Source organism: Indicator indicator, chromosome 15 (assembly GCF_027791375.1).
Source record: "Indicator indicator isolate 239-I01 chromosome 15, UM_Iind_1.1, whole genome shotgun sequence".
NCBI classification, from domain to species: domain Eukaryota; kingdom Metazoa; phylum Chordata; class Aves; order Piciformes; family Indicatoridae; genus Indicator; species Indicator indicator.
The window spans coordinates 19,400,760-19,427,932 of record NC_072024.1 but is presented as its reverse complement, the minus strand read 5'-3'; the positions used below and the strand labels follow the sequence as shown (position 1 = coordinate 19,427,932).

The 27,173-nt window shown below is 42.0% G+C and overlaps 1 protein-coding gene across 1 annotated transcript in view; it reads left to right on the top strand.

Moving 5' to 3' along the window:
• Positions 1 to 565: 565 nt before the first annotated feature.
• DCAF1 (DDB1 and CUL4 associated factor 1) overlaps positions 566 to 27,173 on the top strand; it is a 49,574-nt gene continuing 22,966 nt past the window's right edge. Inside the window, exons 1-14 of the mRNA XM_054387164.1 lie at positions 566 to 601; positions 5,759 to 5,876; positions 10,156 to 10,232; positions 10,608 to 10,681; positions 11,636 to 11,749; positions 13,815 to 13,952; positions 14,932 to 15,435; positions 16,631 to 16,732; positions 17,771 to 17,929; positions 20,394 to 20,573; positions 21,387 to 21,596; positions 22,727 to 22,896; positions 24,586 to 24,710; positions 25,826 to 27,086. Of these exons, the coding sequence (XP_054243139.1) occupies positions 5,767 to 5,876; positions 10,156 to 10,232; positions 10,608 to 10,681; positions 11,636 to 11,749; positions 13,815 to 13,952; positions 14,932 to 15,435; positions 16,631 to 16,732; positions 17,771 to 17,929; positions 20,394 to 20,573; positions 21,387 to 21,596; positions 22,727 to 22,896; positions 24,586 to 24,710; positions 25,826 to 27,086 (3,224 nt within the window). The 5' untranslated portion in view covers positions 566 to 601; positions 5,759 to 5,766. The remainder of the gene's footprint in view (positions 602 to 5,758; positions 5,877 to 10,155; positions 10,233 to 10,607; positions 10,682 to 11,635; positions 11,750 to 13,814; positions 13,953 to 14,931; positions 15,436 to 16,630; positions 16,733 to 17,770; positions 17,930 to 20,393; positions 20,574 to 21,386; positions 21,597 to 22,726; positions 22,897 to 24,585; positions 24,711 to 25,825; positions 27,087 to 27,173) is intronic.

The window sequence follows — 27,173 nt, the reverse complement described above, 5'->3', positions numbered from 1 at the left end:
ACAACGCACAAGTGAACACTGAAGTGAGAAAGGAAGAAAAAGTCAGAGCTAGTGACGGTCCCTGCCATGCCCTTTGGGGCTGGAGGACGGGATGGCGGTGTGCCCATCGTTATAGTGCTATCAGGGCACACACACGGGTATCAGGGCTGGCAGCTGCTGCTCGGTAACCCCTCAATGCCAGCCTTAAGAAAGCAGAGTAAACAGCCTCCCCTTTCTCTCAGGAAAACGCCCGTTCGCCTACGGCCGTCCACAACAGCAGAAGGCCGGGCTGGAGTGGGCTTAGGGTGCGCAAGGGAGGCGCTTCCCGCGACCTACAACTCCTATCGTTCTCCGCGGCGCCGTTTCTCGGCGGGCGCATGCGCAAAGGGCCCTCCTCGTGCGAACTCCATTACCCGGGAAGCCTCGCGCGAGGCCCTCGAAACCGCCTCCTTCCCTTCTCTCCCTGCCGCTCGCGCTGCCGCCTCGCGTGCAGTGACGCGGCCCCCAGCGTGGTGACGCGCAAAGTGTGTGCCCGCCATAGCAATCGCGGCCGCCGCGGGGTGTGCGGGGCCGAGCGCAGGGGCCGGGGGCAGCGGCGGCGACCCAGTAGGGCATTGGGCAGGTATGAGGCGCTGGACAGGGGTGGGGGCCGCGTCGTGCTGCCGCCGCGCTTCCCTCTGGGCCGGGCCGGTTGGCGGCCGCGGCCTCCACGCCGGGCAGGGTGGAGGGAATCTCCTCAGGCCCGAGGGAGCCGCTGGTGGGGAGCGAGTTGGGCTGCGCGCCCCGCCCCCGCGCTAGGGGGCGCCCTCGGAAGCGCCACGGGGCTAAGGGGTGGTGGGCGGCGAGGGCCTGGCGGGTCTCTGTGCCTCGCCTCTCCTCCTCTCGTTCCCCCTCGGCCTGTCAGGCTGCCGGCGGGGGGCGGGCCCGCACCGCGCCGGCCCCGCCCGCCTCGGTCCGCACCGGCCGGCCAGCCCGCCCCCTCCTCCGGGGCTTTTCCTCTTGCGCCGGGGCCTGCGGAGTGCCGCTCGGCCGGGCCTGCTCGGGAGGGGAAGCTAGGCTTTCCAGCTTGGGGGACGCTCTCCCCCCATACTAACCTTTAAACCTTCGGTTGGAACGGGCAGTACCGGCGGTCGGGGCCCAGCGAACGCTCTGCTCCCGCAAGGCTCGCCACGACGAGCGCCGGCACGCTGGGGGCGTGTTGCCGGCTTAGACCCTGAAGAGTAGTTAGAGCTGTCATTAACTGCAGCTTTCCTGTTTAGAGCCGGCCCCGGTGCTCCTCCGGGAAGGAGGGGCCCTCTTGTTGCGCTTCCCAGCCGTGTAAAGAGAAATTCGCATTGAAACCGAGCTTTGTGTTCTTACCTTCCTTTGTAGATAGCGGAATTTTGTTGCTGTTTTTTAGGCTTGTCCTGATATATCAGTACGTAGTTCCAGGTTTGTTTCATAAAAGCAGAAATTCCGGGAAACGTTTTTCCCCTTGCCTTAGAAATAGTTTAACTGTGGAAAGATGGTGAATTTTCAAACGAATATTTAGAGGAACGTTAGGAATTAGTTCCGTAGTAACACTCAAATTGGAGTTCTGTTAGAGGTTAAAATGGGAACTTGAACAAACGACAGCTTCCCTCAGAGCTTCACTCACGTTTGATAGCAAAACACAATTCTGTTCTCCGTAGATTGTGAAGGTGTTGCTGGTTGGTGGCATTCTTCTACAAGTGAGCTTCAGTGTTAACAGTCCGTTATGCTTCAGCATTAACTTTGGTATGCTTATTTCAGACTGAGTAGGCTTAGGCAAATAGCTGCCTGGTATCTCATCCATTTGAAAAATAATTGTGATGAGAGGGAGATGTTTTTATTTTTTTATTTAATATGGAATTCTTGGTGTTAAAACGTATATGTGGAAGACCATAGGGAGAGATTTCTCAGCTTGCTATATACTCCACGGGATTCCAATTCATGAGTTACTGATTTTTCCCTTATAATGTTACCTTGTTACATTACTTCTCATATACATTGTCTCCTCAGCCATCCTTAGAGTCAAGTTTAGGAACAATGTTAAACTTGATTAAGGTAGGTCCAACTGTAGTTACAAAATCTGTATGGGTTCTAAATATGTGGATGTGTAGATCCTTTTGTAATTGTTTTCACATCTGAATTTGAATTGCGATTTTTCTATGAAGTTGGTTCCAGTGGATTATTATTTTTTCCCAATGTATGATTTTTGTTTTTGTGATGTGGCTCTTTAATTTTCCATTTAAATTGCCAAGGTATGGATGTCTCCCTTGTTTCCCAGGTAGCCAAATTGTTGTTTTTCAGACTTTATCAACAGATTTATTTTCACCTTAGAAATTTCACACTTTAAAATATGTATCTGTTGGAGTCAGTGTGTTTGGAACCTCATAATATTTTCCACAAACACACCTGCTTGTAGTAGTTTTGCAGTTGGTGTGATGTTCAAAGGGGTGAAACTGGGCTGCTCGAACCTTACACGTGCATATTGAGGGCTTCAGTTGGGGCTCAGGGGGACTCATATTTCTTTGTTGTTCAAAAGTGTCTGACTCGGGTGACTCAAGCATTAAGGTGCCTGAGATTTCACAAGTGTGAGTACTTCTAGGCATTGGTGTCTGCATACTGCTTTGGCTTTCTCTTTTCTGTCGGATGTATATGGGTAACTCAGAAAAATGCTCATAAACTCTTTGCCGTGATACTGGAACATGCAGTAGTGTTTAATATTAAAGCAGTTCTGTGTGCAGCACTGGGTGGTAGAGCATGCCTATGTGGGTTTTCATTGGGAGGGTTCACAGTGAGTGGTAGTTAAGATTGTAAATATGAGTCTTTCAGAGTAAAATCCTTTAGGTGCATGCTTTATGTTTTGTTAGTATCAATTCTAAATACGGTATTCTTGACAATGATGCTTGGAAAAGAAAATTCCATTCCTTTGCCTGTTTGATATTCTAACTGAAATCTGTAGCAGGCCATGATTTTCAAAACTTACTAAAGAAAAATTAAAAGCCATTATGGATTTAAATCCACAATGAGATAGGTGCTTCCTCTTCTGCTGGTTGCTGGAGTGCAATTTAAGATTGAATTTGTTCACCAGCTTGTCCAAGGGAATAGTGAGAATTCCTCTCATAGGCCTTCCTCTCCAGCAGATTGTGTGTATTTCTGACAGGGACATTTCAGATCATACCACCTTGTCCTTTTGGCAGACTCTTCACTTTGATTTAATATGGAATTCTTGTAAAGAAAGGGAGTGTAGTAGGAATTGCTTTGAGTTTTATGTTTAAGAAGTAATTCACCTGCTATAATAGTCTGTCCTTAAGTGTTTTACTGCTAATGTGTTAATATGAGAACTGTGGAAGCTGATGCTTTCTAAGGTAGTTTTTGTTGTTGCTGCTCTTTGCAGTACCATCTAGAATAGTCAGATTCATTTGAGGGATAAAACTTTGGAACAGATGAGATGCTTTGGCAAGACCTTTTATTGCTGTGTACATATAGAAAGGGTGACATTCTTGTCTGAAATGAAGTTAAAACATAAGGAAAGTAGTTGTGTGTTGGCACCAGTTATTTAGACCCATAACGTGCTTTAAGTGAGGTGTCCCAGAGGGCAATACCAGCAGTTCCTGTGGACTTCCTGACTGGAACTTTGTTGACCTGTTGCAGATATTGCTTGACCTTTTTTATTTGGTGGCTGGAATAATTAAGGATTGTTGAGGAAGCCTGCACAGGCCTTCTACCAGCTATGGATTCTCAAGGTGCTTTGTTCTGTGTCCCTTAGGTATCAATTGAAGGTGGAAATGTCTGACATGGTTGGATGCACATACTGTTACAACACTTGTGTTCTGGGGCTGGGAGTTGGTTTGTCTGAATGTTTATCTGTGGTATTTAAAAGCACAGAAGTGCTGCTGGCAAGTGTCTTCAGTCAATGAAAAAGGAAATGGAGCTTTAGGAGCTGGGAATGGTTTTCCTTTTCAAAGGCTTTAGGGTTGTGTGTACAATTTCATTATGCCTTGTTGCCTGATTTTAGGTAGTGTTTTTTCCAAAGCGATTTATGCATTTGCATGAAATTTCCCAGTCTAATTCTGTTATGAATGAATAATTGATGTTCTAGATAAAAATCATAATTACTTGTCATTTAGAAAACATCATCTTTCTTTGTGCTTAGGTAGGTGTGGTTTTTTTTTTTAGCATATGCTCTACTTCATATAGTACTTACCAAAATGGTGTTCTTCAGACTGGATGTCTTGTAGTCACAGTTTTACTTTTCTGTAGGTTTTGGGTGATGATTTTTGTGCAGTTTCTGGCAGTTTCATCTTCAGCCAAGTGATCTTCACTTCTTGTCTCCCTGTTTAACTAACCAGTCACAACAGATTAAATTCAGAAGCACCTATGAGACAGGAGGTAGAGCTGTAGGGTTGCTCATCCATTCCCTGAGTGAGAAGAGGTTTTAAACTAATTGGAGGTTAAACATGGCAGTGCTTCTCAGAATTAACTTGGGCCATAAAAGCTTATGTAATCTGTGTTGACCTATGGCTCTTTATAGCCTGTCATTTGACTGCTGAATATGTGTTTTGGGAGGTGATGTGTATGTCATTGTCTTAAATATACCTGCATTTAGCATTGGTTTGGAAAGTTCTTTTTCTGGGTCAGTTGTGGCAAATAGATATTTAATCTTGTGCCAGATGGGTATTGGATGTGTTGTGGCCAATGTCATGCTGGAAATTCTTCTGCATTTTTGGATGTGAAGAAATGTCTTTTGCTTTGATTTCTAATGCCCCCCTGCCCCAAATACAAGATCGATTTATAAATTGTGATTGGGTGTTCCTCCTTCCAGAAATTACAACTGTTCTCAGTGATCATAGTCTGCTATATTGAAAACTAGGGGCACAGCAGTGTTTGGAGAGAGATTTTGTTCTTGTTCATTCTGTTTATTTTAGTAGATGTTAATCAGATTGACAGAAATGGACACCTTGAAATTTAGAGGCTTAAACAGAATCTAGAGTGATAGTTCCTTTCATTAAATGGTACCTTAACAAGTCAGTACTGTAAAGGTTTCTCACTTTTAAAGATGTGAAGATAAACCTTGTCAGTTGCTGTCTTGCAAGTAAAGGCTGATAATCCAGAATTGCTCCAGTGCTCAAACCCTTCTGTGATCATTCTTCCTTCTTACTAGAGCCACCCGTTCTTGGAAACCCTGAGCAAGTCCTGATGCAATGACCTGCTCTGTTTCCCAACTACCATTCTCTTGGTGCTCTTTCTGCTGCCCGTAGCTGCTCAGTGCCACTACCTTCTGCCTCCTTGGCAGTGTCAAGCTAATGATTCTTGGCACTTACACTGCTGTCTGGAGGGTGTTAAACTGGAATGATGATACTGATTGTAATCTTGCTGCCATGGCTTTCTTGTTTCTCGACTAAATCCCTTTGCAGCAGCAAAGGACTAACTCAGGTCTGCTCATAGAATTGCGGTAGAGTTTTAAAAAGCTTCAGTACCAACTTCAGCTGTGGTTAGATGTGCATACTTCCCATCACGGTCAGGGCTGTCAGATACCAGTCAAGACTTGTGTGCAGAGTGTGCACATGTACTTTATTCTTCAGGCAAAGGACCAAAAAGAAACTTCCAGCTTTGAAAGTGAAGTTCTGAAGTATTGTGTCACTTAATCTTCTGGTTTTCACTCCTTGTTGCTGTTTACTTGCCTCTTCCAAATGACTCATAATCTTTGATTTGAATTATTTCAATAAATACAGCAAAACTTGTCTTTTTTTTCTTCTTGTTCTCTCTGCCTTAGGCTAAGCCATGACTTCAGGATCTGGACATGTGGACTCCAAGGCTGAACTCACTGCTTTGCTTGAGCAATGGGAGAAAGAACATGGCAGTGGGCAAGACATGGTCCCTATTCTCACCCGGTAAGGTCTATTAAATAAATTCCTAAATCTGAGTCTCCAAAGTTAGTTGACAGCAGGTTTTAACCTATCTTTGCTCGAGGTTTTTATGTACCTGATTACCTGTTGGTAATTACTTTTCTTGGTCTGGAAGTTGAAGTGTGGTATTTAAATGCATAGAATTTTTGGAAATAAGTTTGTAGTGGAAAGACTGTCTTTAAAACATGAATTTAATTCTCTGAAATAATATAAGTCAGGAGAATTGTGAAATAGTTGAAATAACTTTGGTTCACCTGAAGCTTGTAAAACATTGATCAAGGTTAAAAGCTGAGAGAATGTTGTTTTTATCAGTGATGTTATGGGGTTTGTGATTGTGGTAACAGACCTTTCTTGGGTAGAGTGGATATTACTCTCACAGATTGAGAGGAATTTCACTCAGTTCTCCCTCCTGCTTGGTGTATGCAAAGGGACTTACTGCACTTGTGCACTAAGAGTATTCTGGGTTTCTGTTTAGCTCAGACGAGTCAGCGGACAGATTGTGAACTGGCACTGGGAGGAAGTAACAGGAATCTAGTAGAGCTTCTTTGCACAGCTCTGTATATCACCTAGTAGGCACAATTTTTTCCTGCCCTTACTATGTTTCAAAAACAGCAACAGAGGAGAGGGAGGGCAGCAGAAAGTCAATCTTGAAAACACTTGGAAATGAGTAAGTCTCTTATGAGACATGTCTTGCTGTATTTGTGTATTGTCTGTTTTGTGTCTTGAAGGGAACATGTGTGCTATTTCAAGGCTTTTACTTGCAGGCATAAATAGCAGAAATTTACTATATTCTAAGAAAACTTAAAATATTTGAATTAAACATGTCTTTTCCTGTGTTTATAGCAGCCTGGCACCTCCTTGCTCCTCCTTGGCTACTTAAGTTGTCTATCTTATTTACACCTAGACAAGTCTGATAACTCTCTTTTGGTTCTCCAAGGTTTCTGTGCAGCAGGCGGAGTAGTTATGGATGGTGAAAGCTTGGGTATTTTGGCTTTAGTGGAGATAATACAGATTTATTCAAGGCAGGTAGCAAGGGGATCTGCTGGCTCTGGCAGAAGTTGGATTTACAGTGCTTCAGGTGTCAATGAAAGCCATATGTCTTTTTGGAGCAAAGGGTTTTAAATACAGCATAGGTTTAAAGGAATTTGCTGGAAGAGTTGCCAGGAATCCTCACCAACTGGAGTTTGTGTTAGCTGATGTCCTGAGGCAGGGTAATGCCCTTGCATATTGTTTTAGTATTAAGGCAGAGGAAGCTGTGGTCATGCTTGTTGGTGAGTGATGTTCTTCTGCTTCCTTCCAGCTTTTAAGATAGATGGACAAAAGTTTCCCTATGTGGATGGAGGTCTGTTAAATGTGATGGCAAGGCACCACACTTGACAGTGTAGTAGTGAGTGTTTCAACAGTAAGAGGACAAGAACAGCAAAAGTGTGCTTATAGGACACAGCTGAATTGTAACTTCCAGAGGAGCTAGTTTTCTGGATTTACAGACTCTTGAAGTTGCTTGGAAAGCATGTCAGCAGGCAACAGATGCTTAATGTATATAGTTTTCTATAATATTGTAAATTGAAATGACCCTGCAGGATCACTGGTTCATAGTTGGATACAAGTCAAGTTCAACCACTCTGGCAAATCCTGGGAGTCAAATCCTTCACTGCATCCCAAGAGTCTCTTCCATAAAGGGAATAAACCAGCAGTTTAACCTCATCTCCACAAACCAAGCGTGTTGTGGTGTGAGATCTGAGAGAACCTCACGCTATTGCAGTCTGTTTTAAAAGCTTGGTTTGATTATTAATGCCAAATGATGGAATCGAGCAGTATTAGGATGGATTTATATTGTGCTGTCTAGATCACTGAGTGTCTTGCAGAGCTGACATACTTTTATGTATACCACTGACCCTTCCATCCCCATCCCCAATGTAAGCTCAATTTGTGGCAAGTAAAAGCGAAGAACTGACGAACTTTCCAAAGTGATTGCAAAGACCGTTGTAAAGAGAAGAAAAGAAATTGGTCAGAAGTGAGGGTAAAGAAGCCCTTAGTCAAACCTACAAGTGGCTAGGGAACCAATATAGTGCCAAATGAATGAAGGGAATCTTCAAACATGAATAAAGTTCAGTAGTTTTGTGAATTGTTGTTTTGTTTTTTTTTTTTAAAGCCCTGTGTACCACGTGTTATGAGGCAGGCATGAGCTTTGTTAGTAATTTGACTCTCCTCTTGCTTCAACTGAAAATCAACAAAGCTGTTGATCTGGATAGATTGATCCAAGGCACCGCACAAGCCACCTTTTTAAGTGTCAGTTACAAGAAGGGTATCGTAAGCAAGCTTGATTTTTCTTTTTCTTTTGGAAAGTCAGTTTTAAGGAAGTGCTTTTTTATTTTGTTTAAACAATTGTGGCTAATTGTCTCATAAAACTCCATAATTGGTGATTCATGTGCCTGTTTAATCTAGGCTGTGATAATGTCTCATTCCTGAAACCACTCAGCAGCTTCTGCTGGCACACTGTTTGGCTGTCTCCCTAAACAGGATGAACTGATGAGAATGTTACACTTGCTTTCCATGCTGCTTGTCTGGCCTTTCTGGCACCTACTCAGAATGCTGATTGCCACCTAAAAAGACCTGACAAGTCTAGGGTGCATTTGTCCCAGTTGTCTGTCATCTGGCATTCCTCAAGCTGTTTGTTCCCATGAAAAAAAAAAAACAAAAAACCGAGGAGCTGGCAGTAGAGTATTGAAATAACTTGCTTTTGCCAGAAATTCATGAGAGCTCAAGCTGTGCCACCTGTTAGCGAGGGACATGATTTGCATCTCTTCACATTCAGGCTTACTGAAAGTAAATACTAGAACCCCACAGGATAAACAGTTTGCTGAAAGATAATTGTTGGATCAGAGACACACAGGGAAGTTCTCTGCTCATTCCTGATGAACTAATTTGTTGTACCTACAATCTGGGCAGGCTTCATAACTTCATCCTCTGTCATACTGGCAAATCAGCGTAACTCTTAAGGGCAGGACTAAGTATGTTTTTGCTTCTGATTGTCCCTGGGAGCACAGCATATTTTCTGGATGCTAACAGGAGTATAAGTCAGTGACATTCTGAAAAGGAAGTACCCTGTAAAAGACAAAATATTTTTCCAGGGATTACTATAGGCTTCCAGCAGTTTTCCCTCCCCTGTAATAAACTCTGCCTCGGTCACTACCCTGAGGTATTAAGACCTTGTTTAAAATGTCATGATGCACATAGATTCTGCACTCTACTCTAGATCTCAATAGAGATGAGAGAATCAGGTTTTATACTAATGGAGTAAGATTTAATTTGGTAATGTTTTTTAAATGTTGCTCTCTCTATCTCATCTCAAACTGCATATATTTCTGCTGTAATGCTTCATGGAGAAAGTGTATGACTATGGAATTTTTTATTGCTTGACTCTGAGATAATCTCCCTCTTTTTGGCTTTGTTTAAATAAAAATAATTCATTCCCTCACTGCGCATTCTAAATGAATTAGAACATAGGATTTCTTGTTTCTGCTGAGGCTGCTTCTCAGTTTAGGGGAAGGCAGAGCTTCAAAGCAACCTTCAGTTTTTTTTTGTCTGATAAGGAAGAGCATTTAATGTATTTTGAAGGCCTATGATTAGTGAGCTGGCTGACTTTTTCCTTGTCTTAGCCATTTTGGTAGCATGCTAAAAAGTTGAGCTTTGATGAAGCTAAAGGGATGAAGCTGAAGAGAGATTACACAACACTGTATTAAATACTTTTATTATTATACAGTGTTATTAAAATTTAATATTTAAAAAAGTAAATAAATATGTAGGCAGTTTGAGCAGCTGGCCCTGCATGGACAGGGGAAAGAGGACTAGATCACCTCTTTAGGACTTAACTGTACTGTGAAAGAAAGACCATGTGATGGTGAGAAGTACTACTCAAACCCTTTATCTGCTCTGCTTCTCTAAATATGTGTCATAGGACATTATCAGGACTTTAATATGAGTAATTAAAAGGTGTTTGCCCCTCCAGAGTGTCCCATTTGTGCATCTTGATATGAGTTCAGGGTGGTTCGGAGTGCAGTGCAGTGGAAGAGAGATTACAGACAAGATTCTTTTCTCACTCCTCTATTGTGAACAGTCTGGAATGCCCTGGTGGCACTGAATATCATTCAAAGGGATGTTGGTGATCTGTTTTGTAGTACTTTGACAGCCAGGCTGTTGTGAGGAGCTGTGCACTAGAAGACTGAATGTGAGTTTTACTCTTTTGGTATTGTTCCTTCTGCAGAATGTCCGAGCTGATTGAGAAAGAGACTGAGGAGTATCGCAAAGGAGATCCAGACCCCTTTGATGACCGACACCCAGGTAAGATGTCCTTAGAGTTTTTTACTTGTTTTTATTTTGTTATTTCTTTGCTAAACATGTTATTTACTTGTTTATATTTCTAAGTAAATGGAACGGTTTGCCCATCATCTGTATCTTCACTGTCTGGAGAACTGACAGTCCAATACTATTGGCTGTGCTTTGCCTAGTCAGCATTCTAGGGAAGTAATACCTACTAGAAAGGTGTTACCTTGATGAATAATTCCAATGATTTCTTTTGTAGTTTTCCTTCTGAGAAAGGTCCTGCTAATTAGAGTATTCCACAATCAATTTGAAGATAGCAGTATCCATCAGTAGTCAGTATTAATCTTGCTGTCCTGAGGTAGGTGGATAAGCCTTGTCCTGTTTCTGCTGCAGGTCGAGCAGATCCAGAGTGCATGCTTGGGCACTTGCTGAGGATCCTTTTCAAGAATGATGATTTCATGAATGCGGTAGGTTTGCTCTGAGAGCTCTCTGTCAGTTCCTGGCACCACCTTATGCTTTTTGTTATTGTGTGCTGGTTGACCTCAATACTTATTTTACTGGTCTGGGAACTATCTCTTCCATTGTTGTGTGGTTGTTTTATTTGGTTTGTTTTTTTTTTTTTTTTTGCAAATGGGTTTTGATGCAACTCATTTGCCACTGTGAAAGTGACTCAAGAAAAGGGGATTTCCTGAGCTGTTCAGTAACAATTCAATTAGTTCTTTTCAAAGTTTACGAATTTCTTTAAAGAAAATGTAGATACTCTAATACAAATTTAAAAGCATAATAAATTTCTTTAGGGGAAATTAATAGCACTAACTCCAATGCCTTGTCTGTGAATACTTGGAAATGCTGGACTGCCTGTAGGAGCAGAGGAATATGCCAGCTCTAAGAGGCTCAGTCAGAGAATTGACCAAGAGTCTGGTTTCCTCTTGCTTTGCTGTACTCAAACGTGAGTTAATAGCTAGAGTTTTGCTACTTTCATATCCACCCTTATTGGTACACATTGCTATAAGGGTTCTGACAGATTGCCTGTGCATAGCTTTTTGCCTTAAGCTGCAAAGAGATGCCATGATAAATGTGCAATTTTTTAACGTTTTTTTTTTAAACTATTACTTTTTACTGTTTGCTGCACTATTGCTGAACAGCAATTTTTTAAGCTTTTTTTTTTTTTTTTTTACAAATCAGTTCAAGACAGTCAGTGAACAGCAGATCAAAGGGGAATTCTATTACTCTGAGAAATAATTTCAACTTCTGAAACACCAGAGGAGGCAGGTTCAAGGCTAGCCATCTTGATTTCCAGGGCTTATATACTAACATTTCTCACCTTACTGTTTTGCTGCTGTGGGAATTGTAAGGCTTTCACTGCACTGGTTTTGGTCAGAGTTGAATTTCAAACCAATTCTGTTCCTGATCTTCTCTAGCTAGTGAATGCTTACGTGATGACAAGCAGAGAACCTCCATTAAACACTGCTGCCTGTAGACTTCTTCTGGATATCATGCCTGGACTGGAAACAGCTGTTGTCTTTCAGGAAAAGGTATCATCTGTAGTAAGGCTTGGTTTCTAAGCTTAGTGTGTTCTGTGTTCCCAACAGTTTTTCCCACGGAAAAGTAAAAAGCCATATTGAAATCCTGTCTCTGGGAGACAGTCTATTCAATCCTACTAATGGCTTGGGGCTTTTTGATTTTGTTCAGCTGATCAAATCTTGGTTATTTTGCAGCTTTTAAGGTATTAACAGGACTGATTAAAACAGAGGACCTAAAACTTACTGTAATGTTTTTGGGAAATGCTGTAACTTGAATTGTTATTTTGTAGGCCAGTGAATGGAGCAGGCTGTATAGACTGTGAAGACTTGCTTTAGGAGTCTTGCCCAGTAATCCCCAGCTACAGCAGGGCAATAGCTTTATTAGCGTTAAGTGATAAGTAAGTCATACTTTAATCAGTCTAAAATCCACATGCTTTGTGGGGATTATCTGGAACTATGATGAACAGCTGAATCAGGTTTTTTTGCTTACATCAGTTTGTATGTTTACAAATGTGGTTTTCTGAAGGAATGCACAGGGAGGAGAAAGTTGACTTCAGTCTTCAGCTACAGTTTCCTTACCTGTAAAAATTAATGAAATGTTTTTCTGCAGTTTGGAAATCGGATAGTACTTTATATAAAAGTTCTAAATTAATTTTTTCACTATTGGAAATGTGGATATGAACTCTAAAGCATGATGAAAGGAAAGAATAATGTTCTCCCTTTGTGAGGGACTGAATTTATTTTGAGGTCTTAGTGATCTGTCCAAAGGCTAAAGCTGTGACTCTTTGATCCGAAAAGATGAAAAGCAAACAAATAGTTCCCTGTTTGTGGAGGATATAGCCTTTTTCGGAGACTAAATCTCTCTTTAAACTGAAATAAAACTTCTAAGTTAAGTTTTCTACTTAAGGGCTGTCTTATTTTTTGAGTGAGAACATATTGAGCTCTATTCTGGCCCTTTGGGTGCCTGTGTGTGGGGAGGCAGGTCACAAACCCACGGGGAGCAGGGACTGCACTGGCCATACATGAGCCCTCTACAGACCAAGGTATTCCACATCACAGCAATTTTTATTTTAATGACTTAAGAGCATTTAAATCATAGTGCAGTTTTCTTTAAATATGTAACAAGCAACTCGTTAAGAATCTGTAAGCTGGGAGTTCTTATTGAAGTGTATCTCTCTTCATTAATACTTTAAAATGATCTTTTATTGTATTGTACCTATGATTCAGATGATGTGTAAGATTCCTGCCATGACAGTAGTGTGGCATGGGATGATGTTTTGAAATCCAGTAGTGAGGAAAAAATTGAATCTTCCATTCTAAACTATTGTCTTTTTAACTGATTGTTGTAATTTTTAATTAAGACTTACCCAGCCTTGTTAAGCAAAGCTGCCTGCCAAGCTGTTTTCAAACATTGCTGATTTTGTCTCTATTAAAATATTAAACATATTTAAGATTGAGATTTTCAGATATACAATCTGGTATTCTTGTATACATTTCTCTTCTCCAAACATTATGGAGTTCTGACTATGTTGAGAATTGTTTTGTTGGGTGGTGAGTAGTCATCAGTGTGAAGAGTTCCTCTGACACTATGTAGCTTGCTTATTTAAGTGACTTTCCCAATGTAGCCCTTGTAAGCTTGTAGTGAAATGTAAGAAAGTTGTCCAAATTTTGTTCTGCTTGGTGTAAGTTCAAGGTGGCTTCTTTGAAACCTGCTAAATTTCTGGGGTTTTGCATTAGTGAAACTAACAGGAGCTTTGGGCTTGTTTGTTTCTACACATCAGTGTTTTGTTAATTTCTAAGCAGTAGGTTGACTGGCCACTTTGGAAGATGTTTGTGGATGTGTAAATCCTGATTCCAGATATTTAATGCTTGGGAGTGGTTTTATGCAGCTTAAAATGTTAGCTTTATTTCTTCTTTTGGTTCTAGATAGTTTTGTTTCATTATGTGATTGGTAGGAAATCTCCTGGTGATTACGTAGAGACAGGGAGAATCGTTACCAATAGATGGTTTCACTGGGACTGAGAAGTTAAACTGAAAGGTAACTGTTGGCATTGCTTTCTTACTTTCTCCATTCTAGGAAGGTATAGTGGAAAATCTCTTCAAGTGGGCACGAGAGGCTGATCAACCACTAAGGACATATGCAACGGGACTATTAGGAGGAGCTATGGAAAACCAAGATATTGCTGCAAATTACAGGGATGAGAACTCACAGTTGGTAATGATCTCTCAGTCACTTTACCTATTGAGTGGGAAGATACCTTTACTTTTTTTCTTTTAATTTGTGGGGAGCTCCTATCCATAAGTTAATTTATAGGTCTTACAGTGGTTGTGATAATACCTGTAAGAGTCAGTAGCTCATGCTTTCCATCCTTTCCTGACTGTGGAGGCTGGGGCATGCAGCCTCATTATTCTGTTATACCAGTTGTTTCAGAAGTGCTAATGGAAACCTAAGAAGTCAAAACACCTACCTTTTAATGGGTCTCATATTCATAGCTTCATTAAGGTTTGGAAGCTATCTATCTTTAACTATTGCATGTCATGATTTATGCACTGGCCAAGGATTTTGAAATTAAATTTAAAGTGATATGGGGGCAACTTAGCGTGAAATTGTATTCCCTTCTATTCTAAACCTTTCACCAGTTTGGTGTTGGTTCTTTTATGGTCTTTATCGCAATTATGATGACTTTTGAGGGGAGGTAGGAGAGGCAAATTCGTCTCTCAGGATGGTGTACAGTGTGCTGAAGCACAAGTGAATTCTATTTCTTGCACAGGTAAGGCCTTTAAAACTGAAAGTGAGATCTTGGGTTTCGTGGAACTGCAGTTTGTCAAAGCTGCTGTTTAGAAAGGGAATGTTGCATTTATTTTAGGCTAGACAGAGATGGTGGAAGCATGTTACAAGCTGATATGTTTTTCTATTGGCACCAATGTAGCTCATCTTCTCTTAATGTCTTTCAAGACACTTCCTTCTCATGCAGGAGATGAGGTGCTGATATTTTAGAATGAAAGTAGATGTAGCAAAAAGGATTGCAGTTTTCTTACTTTGAGATGGTTTCTCTGGGCAAATGTACACCACAGCATGCTTTACACTTCATGCTGTGGGATTGGTTGTATGATAAGAACAAAAAACCAACTGATGTGAGCTGCATGATCAAAGTGACAAGGGTGTTCTCATGCATGCTTCTCTTCTAAAACAGGTGGCTTTGGTACTTCGACGGCTACGAGAGTTGCAGGTCACTGAAATGACTATGAAACAAGAAAACAAGCGTCCCAGCCCTCGGAAAGTGCCATCAGATCCTCTGCTGCCTCTAGATGAAGAGGCTGTGGATATGGATTATGGGGAGATGGTGGTAGATGGAGAGCAAGAGGAAGTTTCTGGAGATATGGAGATCTCTTTTAATCTTGGTTCAAGTCACAAGACCAGTAGCAGAGTGAACTCTGCTACAAAGCTAGATGATGGGGGACTGAGAAAAGGCAAATCAGGGAAACAGCATGAAAGAGATGGCTTCCGGAAGGCCAAGCAAAAGCTGGGCTTCTCTGCTTCAGAACAAGAGCGGATGTTTGTTGAACTGTCCAACAGCAGCTGGTCAGAAATGTCCCCATGGGTGATTGGCACTAATTACACACTTTACCCTTTGACTCCTGCCATAGAGCAGAGGCTAATTCTTCAGTACCTGACTCCCCTAGGGGAGTACCAAGAGGTGAGCATATCAAGGTGGGAGGAAGCACTTGGTACTTGAATTCTCCTGACAAAACTATGAGTGGCATCGGGGGGAAAAAGTTGCAGAACTCTTACATTGCTTCCTGGTGTTTCCTGATGTGATAAAGATCAGTAACCTTTCCTGAGTTGTTGATGGCTTTCAAATTGGTGAAGTCATTAGTTTGAGTATTATTTGGTAGGTAATACTCAAGCCTGAGCCTAGCAGGTGTGTAGTCTAGTAGCTGGAGCATGGTACTAGGAATTCTTCTCGTGGTTTCTGTTAAATTTGGTGATTGTTTACAGGGCAAGTCGCTTGCTTTGAAAGACTTTTTTTCTCCTATTTCCTCTGGGGGATGTGATGGACTTCCATGATTAAAAGTCTGAGGAATAATGAACTTTTAAACTCTGAGTGAAATGGTTTGTGTAACCTCTGCAGTAGTTCTGATGAGAAATGGCATATTATGGAGATGCTTTTGAGAGCTGTTGTTACTTACAAGGACAAAGTAGTTAGGCAGCATCACATTTATCAAAGTGTTTCCTTTTTTCTTTTTTTTTTTACCATAAACCTCAAATTAGCATAGATCTGTAGGCCACCTTTATCTCTAATCTTTTTTCAGGTGGTTTAACTTATTTTGAAGTTGAACAAAGCAACAGAGCTTTGCTTTGTGACACACTTCATGTGTGTGTGCATGTGTGCCTTGCTTCTATGTGAGCCAAAGAAACCCTAATACCCCACATGCTAACTGGATCGCTTCATATGGCAGCAATAATAGAATTAGTTCCTATTTTTATATCCTATAAAGCTGCTATGCAAAGAATTATGCAAGGGGTTTTGGTTTGTTGCCCTGCTCTCCTGTTTTTTTCTGTTCAGTTTTTGGGTAGTTGTCTTTGCACAGATGGAAGGTGGAACCTATCACCAGGGTGGTATCTGTGTGGACTTGCCACAGCCGCACTTGAAGGAGAGTCTTAAGATTTCCATGTGGCAGCTGTCATGCACCTTGCTGCAGTCAGCAGATCTATTACAAGAGGTCTGTTAACCTTTATTGCTTCCTATGGATGGAGCTGGTTACCACTGACCTCTCATAACAGGTATCTGTTAATGGCGGATAATTGGGGGTTTGAGATAGTGAAAACCAAAGTGGACTTTGTATTTCCCATGAAACATTCAGCCTGTCTCCAATTTTTATTTCTCTCAGCTACTACCCATCTTTATGCAGCTGGGATCCAGGGAGCTGATGATGTACTACATTGATTTGAAGCGAACCAATGATGTACTGCTCACTTTTGAAGCCCTTAAGGTAAATTACTTTCATAATGCATAAAATGTACCATAAATATGGTAAAAGCATTGGATAAGTTTGCTGTATGTGCCAAAGGCAAATGCTCAGCACCGTTAGACCTGTGTATCTCATAGCATTTCCTGGGGTTGGAATTTGCTTTCACTCAACCTGAATGCATTACAGTTTTGTTTTTAAAACTCTTAAGTATTTCGAATTAAAAAAAGAAATGGTTTGAGGGGACACAAGGATCTTAATTTCACCTGCAATCTACCCTTCTGAAGATGATAAAAGTTCCTTTTCCTGTTAAATGATTGTGTTGCTGCTACCCTTAGATGACTTTCCTGAGTTGTTCCTCTGCCTGTCATCTCAAGGAACAACTGTGAGGGATAAGAAGTGTAAGCATCTTATTCCCAGAGGTCCCAGTATGACACCTCTGAGCTTAATGTTTGAAATGCAGTAGTTTTGTGTGAGTAGTCTTTCAGGTTACCTCCCCAAGGTTCAAATTCACACAAAATAACCTTATTCAAGCCAAACCTGTAGTGCAGCAGTGCAAGTTATATTTTTCTATGTGTTCTTTCCCTCTTTCACTGTAACCTCTCTGCCTCTGATCCTCCAGTATCATCTTTCTCTCAGTTTCATTGTCATTTGTCTGAGAATTAATTTCCAAGGAACGGTGTTCCTACAAAAGGTGTTAGTTACTTCAGCTGAGAAGGGAGTGGGTTTTATAATGGTTCTACTGTTTCCTCCTAAGATGTTGGTAATACAGAAGAGTGGTGTGTGGTAAACTGTAGCCTTCCATTTTTAACAGTGGTCTTTAAACTTCCATTTTGTAAAATTCTTCTTGCCAGCCATGTGGCATGTACAGAGTGTGACAATTGAAAGTGAGTTAATACGAAAAGACCAGGAAGACTTAAGGTGGCCTCTTGGCGAATTTCTGAGTTGCTCTGCTTTTGTTGTTTCTTTTGCAAATGTGTATAACAAAGGGATAGTGCCTTTATTTTGGAATCGATGACAGTCTGAAAAGTTCCAGACTAATCTTCTTTTATCCTTCCACAGCATTTGGCATCGTTGCTGCTGCACAACAAGTTTGCGACAGAGTTTGTTGCTCATGGAGGAGTGCAAAAGTTGCTGGAGATTCCTCGTCCTTCCATGGCAGCAACAGGGGTCTCCATGTGCTTGTATTATTTGTCTTACAATCAAGATGCCATGGAGAGGGTAAGAGACCTTCATCTGTGGCAACTGCAGTGATTCCCAGAATTTCTTAGTGTTTCTATCAGTGTTCAAACAGTGAGTAAACATCTCCTAAGCTAAAAAGCAGGTCTATATAGGAGACTTTCATATGTGCAGAAGCAATGGAAGTACATAACTAACATATTTGAGTGTTTTGTTTCAAGGGTCTGGATCTCGGTCCCTGGGGAATTAACCAGAGACCTCTGTCTTGTTGGTTTTGCCTCAATACTTTCATCACCCTCTTCATCCTATTATTCCCTCTTGCTCCCAAAAAAGGAAAAAAGTCCTCCAGGTTCATTTGTCTTGCCTTTCCCATCTGTTCCAATGGACTCCTCTACTTGCCCAGTCCCAGAGTGGATAGCTTCAGTGTTGCACAGTGCCTCAGTCGCAGTTCAAACAGCCTCACAGCTTCGGTGGTGGTGGTAGAGTGCAGTAAAAGACTGATGGAGGTCTGGCTTGCATTGTTGAGAACATCCAATTGAAGCACTCTAAGGGTTTTCTGTGCCCTGATCTCATAAATGTTAAAACAGCTGATAATGAAGGTAAAGTTCCTCACCTCCTATTTTAACATATTAGAAAAAAATCCTAAAAGGAGCCCTCGTTAGTGTTCTTCCAGCAAGCATCCCTTCAGACAGCCTGATATGGCAGCCTACCTCAGCTTCAGTTTCCCAGGTGCATTAAATAGTGATTGTATTTTTTTTTTTTAAACTGGCATCAGCATGTGTCCAGAGCCAGATCTGCAAACTGATCCACTTTATTCAGAAGTTGCTACTATGCCAAGGAGAAGAAATACAAACAATGAACTTTCAGCTTGCAAGCATTAGCACTGGCATATGGGAGCATCCTGTGCTAAGATTCATTCAGAACAACTGCAGAGCTGTAACCTGAAGCCTTCCAGCTTTGAATGATGACTTTTGATTCCTGGCCTGTCCCTGGCATTGTCCAGTATTTATTTTAATTTTTCTTCAATGGAAAATGGAAGCAATTAAACTAGTAACTGTACATTTCTGCTTATTCTTTCCTAGTGTTTGACGCTCTTTGAATGGATGTTGTGGTTTAATGTGCTTTACACTCCTGAGCACCTAGAGGGTGGAGTGGTGATGGTTGTTGAAGGCCGTATCTCTGTGGGTTCTGCTGGCATTTGTGTTCTGCAGGCATTGGCATGAGCAAGTTCAAAACCCTTTTGGTAGTCATGGTTGATCAAGGGCTGCCTGTGCCCTGCGTTACATCTCCCTTATGTGGACAAGAAAGGTGCAATGGGAGTAATTTTCCTTCCACTTCTTTATGCCAGAAAGATGGATGTCAGAAAGATGGACCCTGGCTGTATGTGACCTGCTTTGGTGTTTCTCTGAACTCCGTAGTGAGAATTTATTAATGAGAAAACTCCCTCTGCTTCCTTTTTTTTTTTTTTTTTTTCCCTTCCCTGGTTCTACTTGCTGATGGCATGGTTATTCAAAAGGAAACTCAAGAGTCAGCCATGGCAAGGAGCTTGCATGATGATTCCTTCTGCTTGACCATGACTTCAGGCCATATCATAAAACCATGCAGATGTTTTGTAGTGAGATTGTCTCATCTGTCAGATGTTATCCCCAATATCTACACATACCAGGTAGAGCAGGTTTCTGTTGTACATTCATCTCTTGTGTTTGGATTTCAGAGTAAGCCAGTCACTTAGTCCATGCCAAGCCTCAGGTCTTGAGGCAGAAGCAATGCTGGAGCTGGTAGCATTCTGTTGTCTGAGTATGTCCAGCAGCAACAGAGAAGAGATGAAAAAATCAGCTAACTTGGCATATAGCAACTGGTGCCAGTGCTTCAGCTCACTCTGCTGGTCCTCTTGGCGCTGACCTTGGCAGAGGGCTCAGCGTTCCTCATTGTTAGAAACTAACAAAGGTATGCAGCAGTGCAGTTCTGAGCATGTGGTCTGCATGTCTGAGAAAACAGAAAGACCAGCTCAGTTGTCTTTATTTCTAGAGGAAGTCAAGCTTTAGATTTGCATTTGATGATCCTTGCAGTTACCCAAGAATTCAGGGCTGCCAGTGTTTGCTAGAACTTCAACATAGTGTGTTATACTGTTACACTGAGAAGAATTTTTGTTTCCCTACTGGAAACTTTCTTCTTTGTCTCTAGCAGAGCATCATTTGGATAGCTTGAAGTGATATGGAGGAGGACTCTCTGGAATTACACTACATTAAGACTGCTGTAGTTACTGTGTTTAGGTCTGGACCAGTTAGCAATGGACCAATTGCTAGTTTGTCTTTGCCACATCATAGCCTTTATTTGTCTCAGGGGCTTTCTTTTACTAATCTGGAAATGAGACTTTTTATTTCATGTCTTAGATGTCCGAAGTCAGGCTGGGGGTAACTGATATTTGTCCTCTGGCTGTTTGCCCTTCAGAGAACCTTCTCAAGAATGATGTGCCTTTTTTTGTTGTTGTGTTTTTGCTTTCTAGGTGTGCATGCACCCTCATAATGTGCTTTCAGATGTAGTAAACTACACTTTATGGCTAATGGAATGCTCCCATGCCTCGGGCTGCTGCCATGCTACCATGTTCTTCTCCATTTGCTTCTCCTTCCGTGCTGTCCTGGAGCTCTTTGACAGGCATGATGGCCTTCGACGTCTGGTTAACCTGGTAAGGTGAAAGGGCTTTAGTGGCAAGTTTTGCATCCTTTGCAGTGCAACTGTAAAGAGTTCTGTTCCTTTGTTTGGTTTTGCTTTGGTTGTTTTCCTCCTCAGTTCCCAAGAAATGGAGTGGGGGGTGAGTTTTCTAAGCAGCATCTACATGGATGATATTTGTTATTGTCATTATTAAGAGGCCTATTGCCCTTTGAGAGCGTTTTGGTGCAACTCCTGGGTGAAGTAGTGCTTATTCAAACAGTGATGGCTTAATGGTAGTTCACATGTTTCTCGCCATTCCACATACATGTGTGGTACTGTCCTGCACCCTTTAGGATGCAGGTAAAGCCGGCCTTGTTCCAGGAGAGGTACAGCTGTGCTCTGTGGTAACCTTATGAGCACAAGTTACACTGTTTGTGTACAGAAGCTCGTAGATCTGCACAGTACTGCTGTGCAGCCCTGATAGCTTGGGTTGTATCTAACTGGGGGGACTGCAGAGTGTAAGCAGACTTTATGTTGTATAATATAATGCCTAACAGTCTCAGCACAACACTGCCTCCAGATCTATACTGATGTAGTTTCTGAGTTTCTTTCCTCCATAGATAGTGAAGGAGGGAAATGGTTATTTTTTTCTTACTATTTATCCATGCAGATAATAATTTCTGTTCAGACAGCTTTTGTCAGCTCTCAGAGCATGTCTGTATGTCTTGTATAGCAAAGTGAGTTTGTTTGGGCATAGTACAGGGGCAGCTGAGAATGGTAGCTACTTTAGTCCTGAACAGTGAACTGATGGAACTTTTTTTTTTCCACAACAAACCTCTGTCTGAAGATAAGCACTCTAGAGATCTTAAACCTGGAAGATCAAGGAGCCCTCCTGAGTGATGATGAGATCTTTGCCAGTCGCCAGACTGGGAAGCACACCTGCATGGCCTTGCGTAGATACTTTGAGGCTCACCTTGCTATCAAGCTTGAACAGGTGAAGCAGTCTCTCCAGCGTACCGAAGGTGGCATTCTGGTCCATCCGCAACCCCCCTACAAGGTGAATAGCACGTTGCAAGCTTTTAACTGTTGGCTGTTGCATTTTTCAAGTGAATCCAAGCTGCAGGAATATGTGGTGACAGTGGAGTGACTAGGCAGTGTGCAATTCATAGGGATAGAGATTTTGGTTTCACTTGTACTTTCTTCTTGCCTTGTGGAGTGACGCTGTAATAGAAAATACAGAAGAGCGTTAGAGGTTCATTTGAACTACAGTTAAGGTTCCTGCTCATCTTCTGTGGTTCCCCTTCCATCTCTCAAAAACTTAAGTTAAAGCCCCGTCATTCTTTATATTTGTGGGGTTTTTCTATGCTTTTAATCTCAAAGTATAATATCTGTATATGTAGAAAAATGCATAATGTTGAAAAACTTCAAAATTGATTTGATAATGTCTTTTGGACACATAGGCTTTAGGAATAACCTGAGAGATTTTTGTGTTGGTCATGACTTTTTTTTCCTATTTTCTCTTTGCTAAGTGATTTTCTTTTTTTTTTTTTTTAAAGAAAATGAATTTTATGTCTGCTTGTTTTGAGGGAGCACCTTTACCTGTAGTTTTTGGTTTAATTTATGGTGGTTTTGTAGAAGAGCTGAAATAAGAAAACATAAGGATGTTACTCACTTCTGCCAAAATCACTTAAGTAACTAAAGAAATGTGTAGAAGCTACTGCCTTGTGTAATTAAAAAAAAATAAATTGAAAGCCAAACTTACGAATTTCCTTATTCTTTAGTATGTTTTGTAGAGGGAACTTAGAAGTTGTAGTTGAATATATTTTTGTAGCCTTTTTTAATGTTTTAGTGCAAATTTATTTTGAATGATAGTTAGTAACTACTAGATTAGTAGCTTAAAGGCAGAGTAGAATTTTCATATAACGTTTCTTCTTAAATTGGCCTAAGTCTTCTAGGACTTCAAAGAAACGTAGAGAGTATTATTCTTAAGCTTATTATTGTATACGGTAGTGAAAACTCTCTTATAATCGGGGAATAAAACATCAAGTAAATACTTCATCTGCAAGAGACAGTGGTAGTCTGCTCTTTGTGGATGCAGTTTTCAATTAAATCCCAGCAGTGGGGGACTTCTGTGCAAGTTTGTAACCCTTGTGATCTTTCTAATGCTTCCAACATGCTTCCCTGCAGGCCTGTTCATATACTCATGAGCAGATTGTAGAGATGATGGAGTTTCTGATTGAGTATGGTCCAGCACAGCTCTACTGGGAGCCAGCAGAGGTTTTTCTCAAATTGTCTTGTGTCCAACTCATGCTTCAGCTCATTTCAATAGCATGCAACTGGAAGACGTACTATGCAAGGTGAGCTATTTGCTGTAGTACTGCAGTAAGTTGCAGCTCCTGGGCAGGACCTTGCATTCCTGACAGCATTTAAAACGGATGCATACTGGTTAGTGCTGCTAGGGCCTATGCTATACCTGCACAGTGCTTATGCAAGCTTACATAGTGGACAGCAGGACTAAAATTTTGAGGTAGGTGGAGGGATGTCATGAGGCATTCTGGCTTTTCAAATATCTCAGGCCTCTAATTTCTCAGAAATCAGTAATGTATTAGAGCTTAATCACAATTCTGTGCCACTTTCTGTCTGTCTCAGAATTTGTTTATGTTTTTGGTAGAGAAAGGCTAGAAAACTGTCTAAGTAGAGGGTGAAATCAAGACATAGCTTAACCCTCAAGAGAGGTGGAATATCTGTTTGGATGTAGCTAGTTCAGCTGACTTGAGAGGATGCTGTGTATCACTTTGTTGATATTTGAAGTTTACTAGAGCAGATAAAACTGTGTGAAAGAGTCTTGTGAATATGCAACAAGCCAGTATCTGAGAGAGGAAAAAAGGCTGAAGATTGCTACTGTGCGTTGCTCAGCACCCTGGCCCTAGATGATACACCACCAGCAGCTAGACTCACCGTGTTGGTAGAGGGGCTCAACTTATAATGCCACTTCCAACTTTCTCCCTTGTCTTGGCTGCAGACAAGCTGTGGGGGCACCATGATATTTTGTTATCTTTCTGTGACACTTCTTCCCCACACCTCCCTAATCTGCAGCATCCCTACCATTACAAAAGAAAGGGAACTGCCACTAGGCTCTGATAGAGTGCTATTAGGATCCTGTCCCCAGCTCAAAAGGAGGATGGATGCAAAATTCTAGCCTCTGTTTAGCCTAATGACCATCTGCTCCCCAGAGTGAAGCTGTAGTCTTCTCTAGAGATGCTCACAGGTGAGTCATTGCTAGTGGTATTCTTGTCACCAGGACTCCCTCCTCCTCATTGCTGCTGGCTGCAGGAGCTCCATGCTTGGTTTAACTTGAAAGCCTTTGAAATCTGTTTTGCTTCTGAAATCCCCTGCCTCCTTCCCTCTCAGGTTGCACTCTCCCAGGTAGCTTCTGTCCTTCTGTTTCTTACTCTCTACAGCTGTTTCCTAATTGCTACCCAGGTTAACTCATGCCTTTCCATACAGGCTTCCCTCCTTTTCTTTTCCCACCTCATGCTTAACAGCCCTTTTCATCTTCCATACACCTGTGTCTCTCTTAACTGATGCCTAACTTGATGCCTTTTTTTCCCCTATCATATTTGTCTTGTTTACTGTTAAACATTTTCCCTTCACTTCAGAAAGGCTTTCTTCCTAGTTGACCAGTGACACAGTATTTCAGAGTTATTTAGTTTCCCAGCTAAGATGTAGAGTTAGATTAGATTTAGAAGCTTAATTTTAAATCTTTTTGTGGGTAAGTCTTAACATTCTTATTTTTATAAATACAAAGTGACAGTGCTTTTAGGATGCTGTAGACAGTGTGGGATTAATGTTGACAGACTGCAGGCAACGTGGCCTCATGTGGAAGCCTGCCATTTAAGAGTGGAACATTCTAAAATCAAAAGATGTCATCAAATATATCGGAGGTGACTGATTTAGTCCTACTTGTTGGAGCAGGTTGAACGCTGTTTTGTGTTACAAACTCTGTCTGTACATGTCTAAGAAATTCTTCTGTCGTGATCTTCCAGGAATGACACAGTACGATATGCTTTGGATGTGCTAGCCATCCTGACTGTGGTTCCTAAAATCCAGTTGCAACTGGCAGAACCTGTGGATGTGTTAGACGAAGCTGGATCCACTGTTTCCACTGTGGGTAAGATGAATATCATAAATTCATAAAACGGTTTGGGTTGGAAGGGACCAGCTGACTTACGCACTTACTGTTGTCTTCTGCTACATGTTTTTTAGCTGGCTGTTTCTCACCTGCAGTGAGACAAGGGTTAAAATAGTTCGTGTGTTTAGAGCTACTGTCAAGGATGCAAATAAAGGGGAGAGTAGTCTGTGGTTAAAATTGTCATGATTGCCACTGTGGTTGGATTACAGATTGGCAGGTGTGGTCTTTGACTTATACTTGTTTTCAGGAGCTCATTAAATACAGATGGAGGCAAATCTGCTTTTCTAATGGGCCTATTAAGTTCCCTCAGCTTCCCAGAAATTTATGTCTCCTGGGAATATGACATTTGAGAATACGGGAGAGGGACAATTACTGCTACTTCAATGATGCTCTAACTGGCTACCTGCAGGTTCAGTATGCAAATGAATGAGATATACCTAGGTCAGATCTGAGGCTTATGCCTTAACTAGAGCGTGACTTTTTTCTTAAGAAAAGGAAAATAAAAGGTGGGCAGAGTACTAGATACAGGCAAAAACCAAAACCTTTCTTTAGGCAAAACACCAATTATTTCTCAAGGGAAGGTTTTGATCTTCTGAAGTGAACATGAAACTAACAAGAGCTCTGTCTTGGGAGAAGAAACACAACCCTAGTTTCCTTTTGGAAAGCTTTTGGAAGCTGTGATAGGATTAATTTTTTTCTCCCTTCATACATGGTCTTCTTCCTTTCTGTTTCCACTTTGTTAGTATTTATCCAAGAGAGTTGTTTTCTGCAGTAAGTGTTGAGGCACACCTGTTCATCTTTCTCTTTGCCAGGTGTCTCAGGTTTTGCGTTCCTGGGACACAGCTAATCACTTTCTCTGGAAGGCTTTTGACTTGCTGCTCTACTTCATCATTAATAAGCAGGATCAGTGTAGGAAAATGTTTTTCCAAGAAGGTAAAAAAATACATCTTAAACTAGTTAGCAGAACTTCAGGAATGCTCAGAATGAAGAGTATTACCTATTTTCTTCACATCTGTGGAAGACACTTACTTGTCTGATGAACTGTGTAAGATATATTTTAGAGTATTAAAGAAACTATTTCCTTTGCTTTCTAGGTATTAGTATCATCCTTGGAGTTGCTGAGGGTGAATTTTTCATCCATGATGCTGAGATTCAGAAGTCAGCCCTTCAGATCATCATCAATTGTGTATGTGGCCCAGATAATCGGATCTCCAGTATTGGCAAGTTCATCTCTGGAACTCCTCGGCGAAAGCTCCCTCAGGCCCCCAAGAGCAGTGAGCACACATTAGCTAAGATGTGGAATGTGGTGCAGTCCAACAATGGCATCAAAGTGCTGCTGTCATTGCTGTCTATAAAGATGCCGATCACAGATGCCGATCAGATCCGAGCATTAGCCTGCAAAGCCTTGGTGGGGCTGTCACGCAGCAGTACTGTCCGGCAGATCATCAGCAAGCTCCCTCTCTTCAGCAGCTGTCAGATCCAGCAGCTGATGAAGGAGCCGGTGCTCCAAGACAAGCGCAGTGAGCATGTGAAGTTCTGCAAGTACGCAGCTGAGCTGATAGAGCGTGTCTCGGGGAAGCCGCTGCTGATCGGCACAGACGTCTCTCTGGCTCGCCTGCAGAAAGCAGATGTGGTGGCCCAGTCAAGGATCACGTTTCCTGAGAAGGAGCTGCTGCTCCTGATTCGGAACCACCTCATCTCTAAGGGCCTAGGAGAAACCGCATCTGTCCTTACTAAAGAGGCTGACCTACCCATGACTGCAGCATCTCACTCATCTGCCTTCACCCCTGTTACTGCTGCTGCCTCTCCTGTGACCTTGCCTCGCACTCCTCGCATAGCTAACGGCATCTCAGCCCGTTTGACTAACCACGCGTCTGTAGGTTCCACTGCCACCTCTGTCCATGCTCAGGCAAGGCCATCTGCATCCCAAGGTCCACTTGCCCTTCCAGGCCCTTCATATGCCAGCAACTCACCTCTGATTGGCAGGATTAGTTTTGTCAGGGAGAGGCCGTCTTCCTGCAACGTCAGAAAAATCAGAGTGTTGCGACAAAAATCGGACCATGGCGCCTACAGCCAGAGCCCAGCTATCAAAAAGCAGCTGGACAGACACCTTCCTTCCCCACCCACGCTGGACAGTATAATCACAGAATACCTTAGGGAGCAGCATGCCCGCTGCAAGAACCCTGTTGCCACCTGTCCCCCTTTCTCTCTCTTTACACCCCACCAGTGTCCTGAGCCAAAACAGAGGCGCCAAGCGCCAACTAACTTTACCTCACGGCTGACCCGCAGGGCAGCCTTTCCGAAGTACGGAGGGGTGGATGGTGGCTGCTTTGATAGACACCTTATATTTAGCAGGTAAGGAAGAAAACTGTTTTTTTCTGATCCCTCTCAGGATGTACCCTTTGCTGGAAAGCCTTGCCTGGATTCAGACTGTGCAGTCCC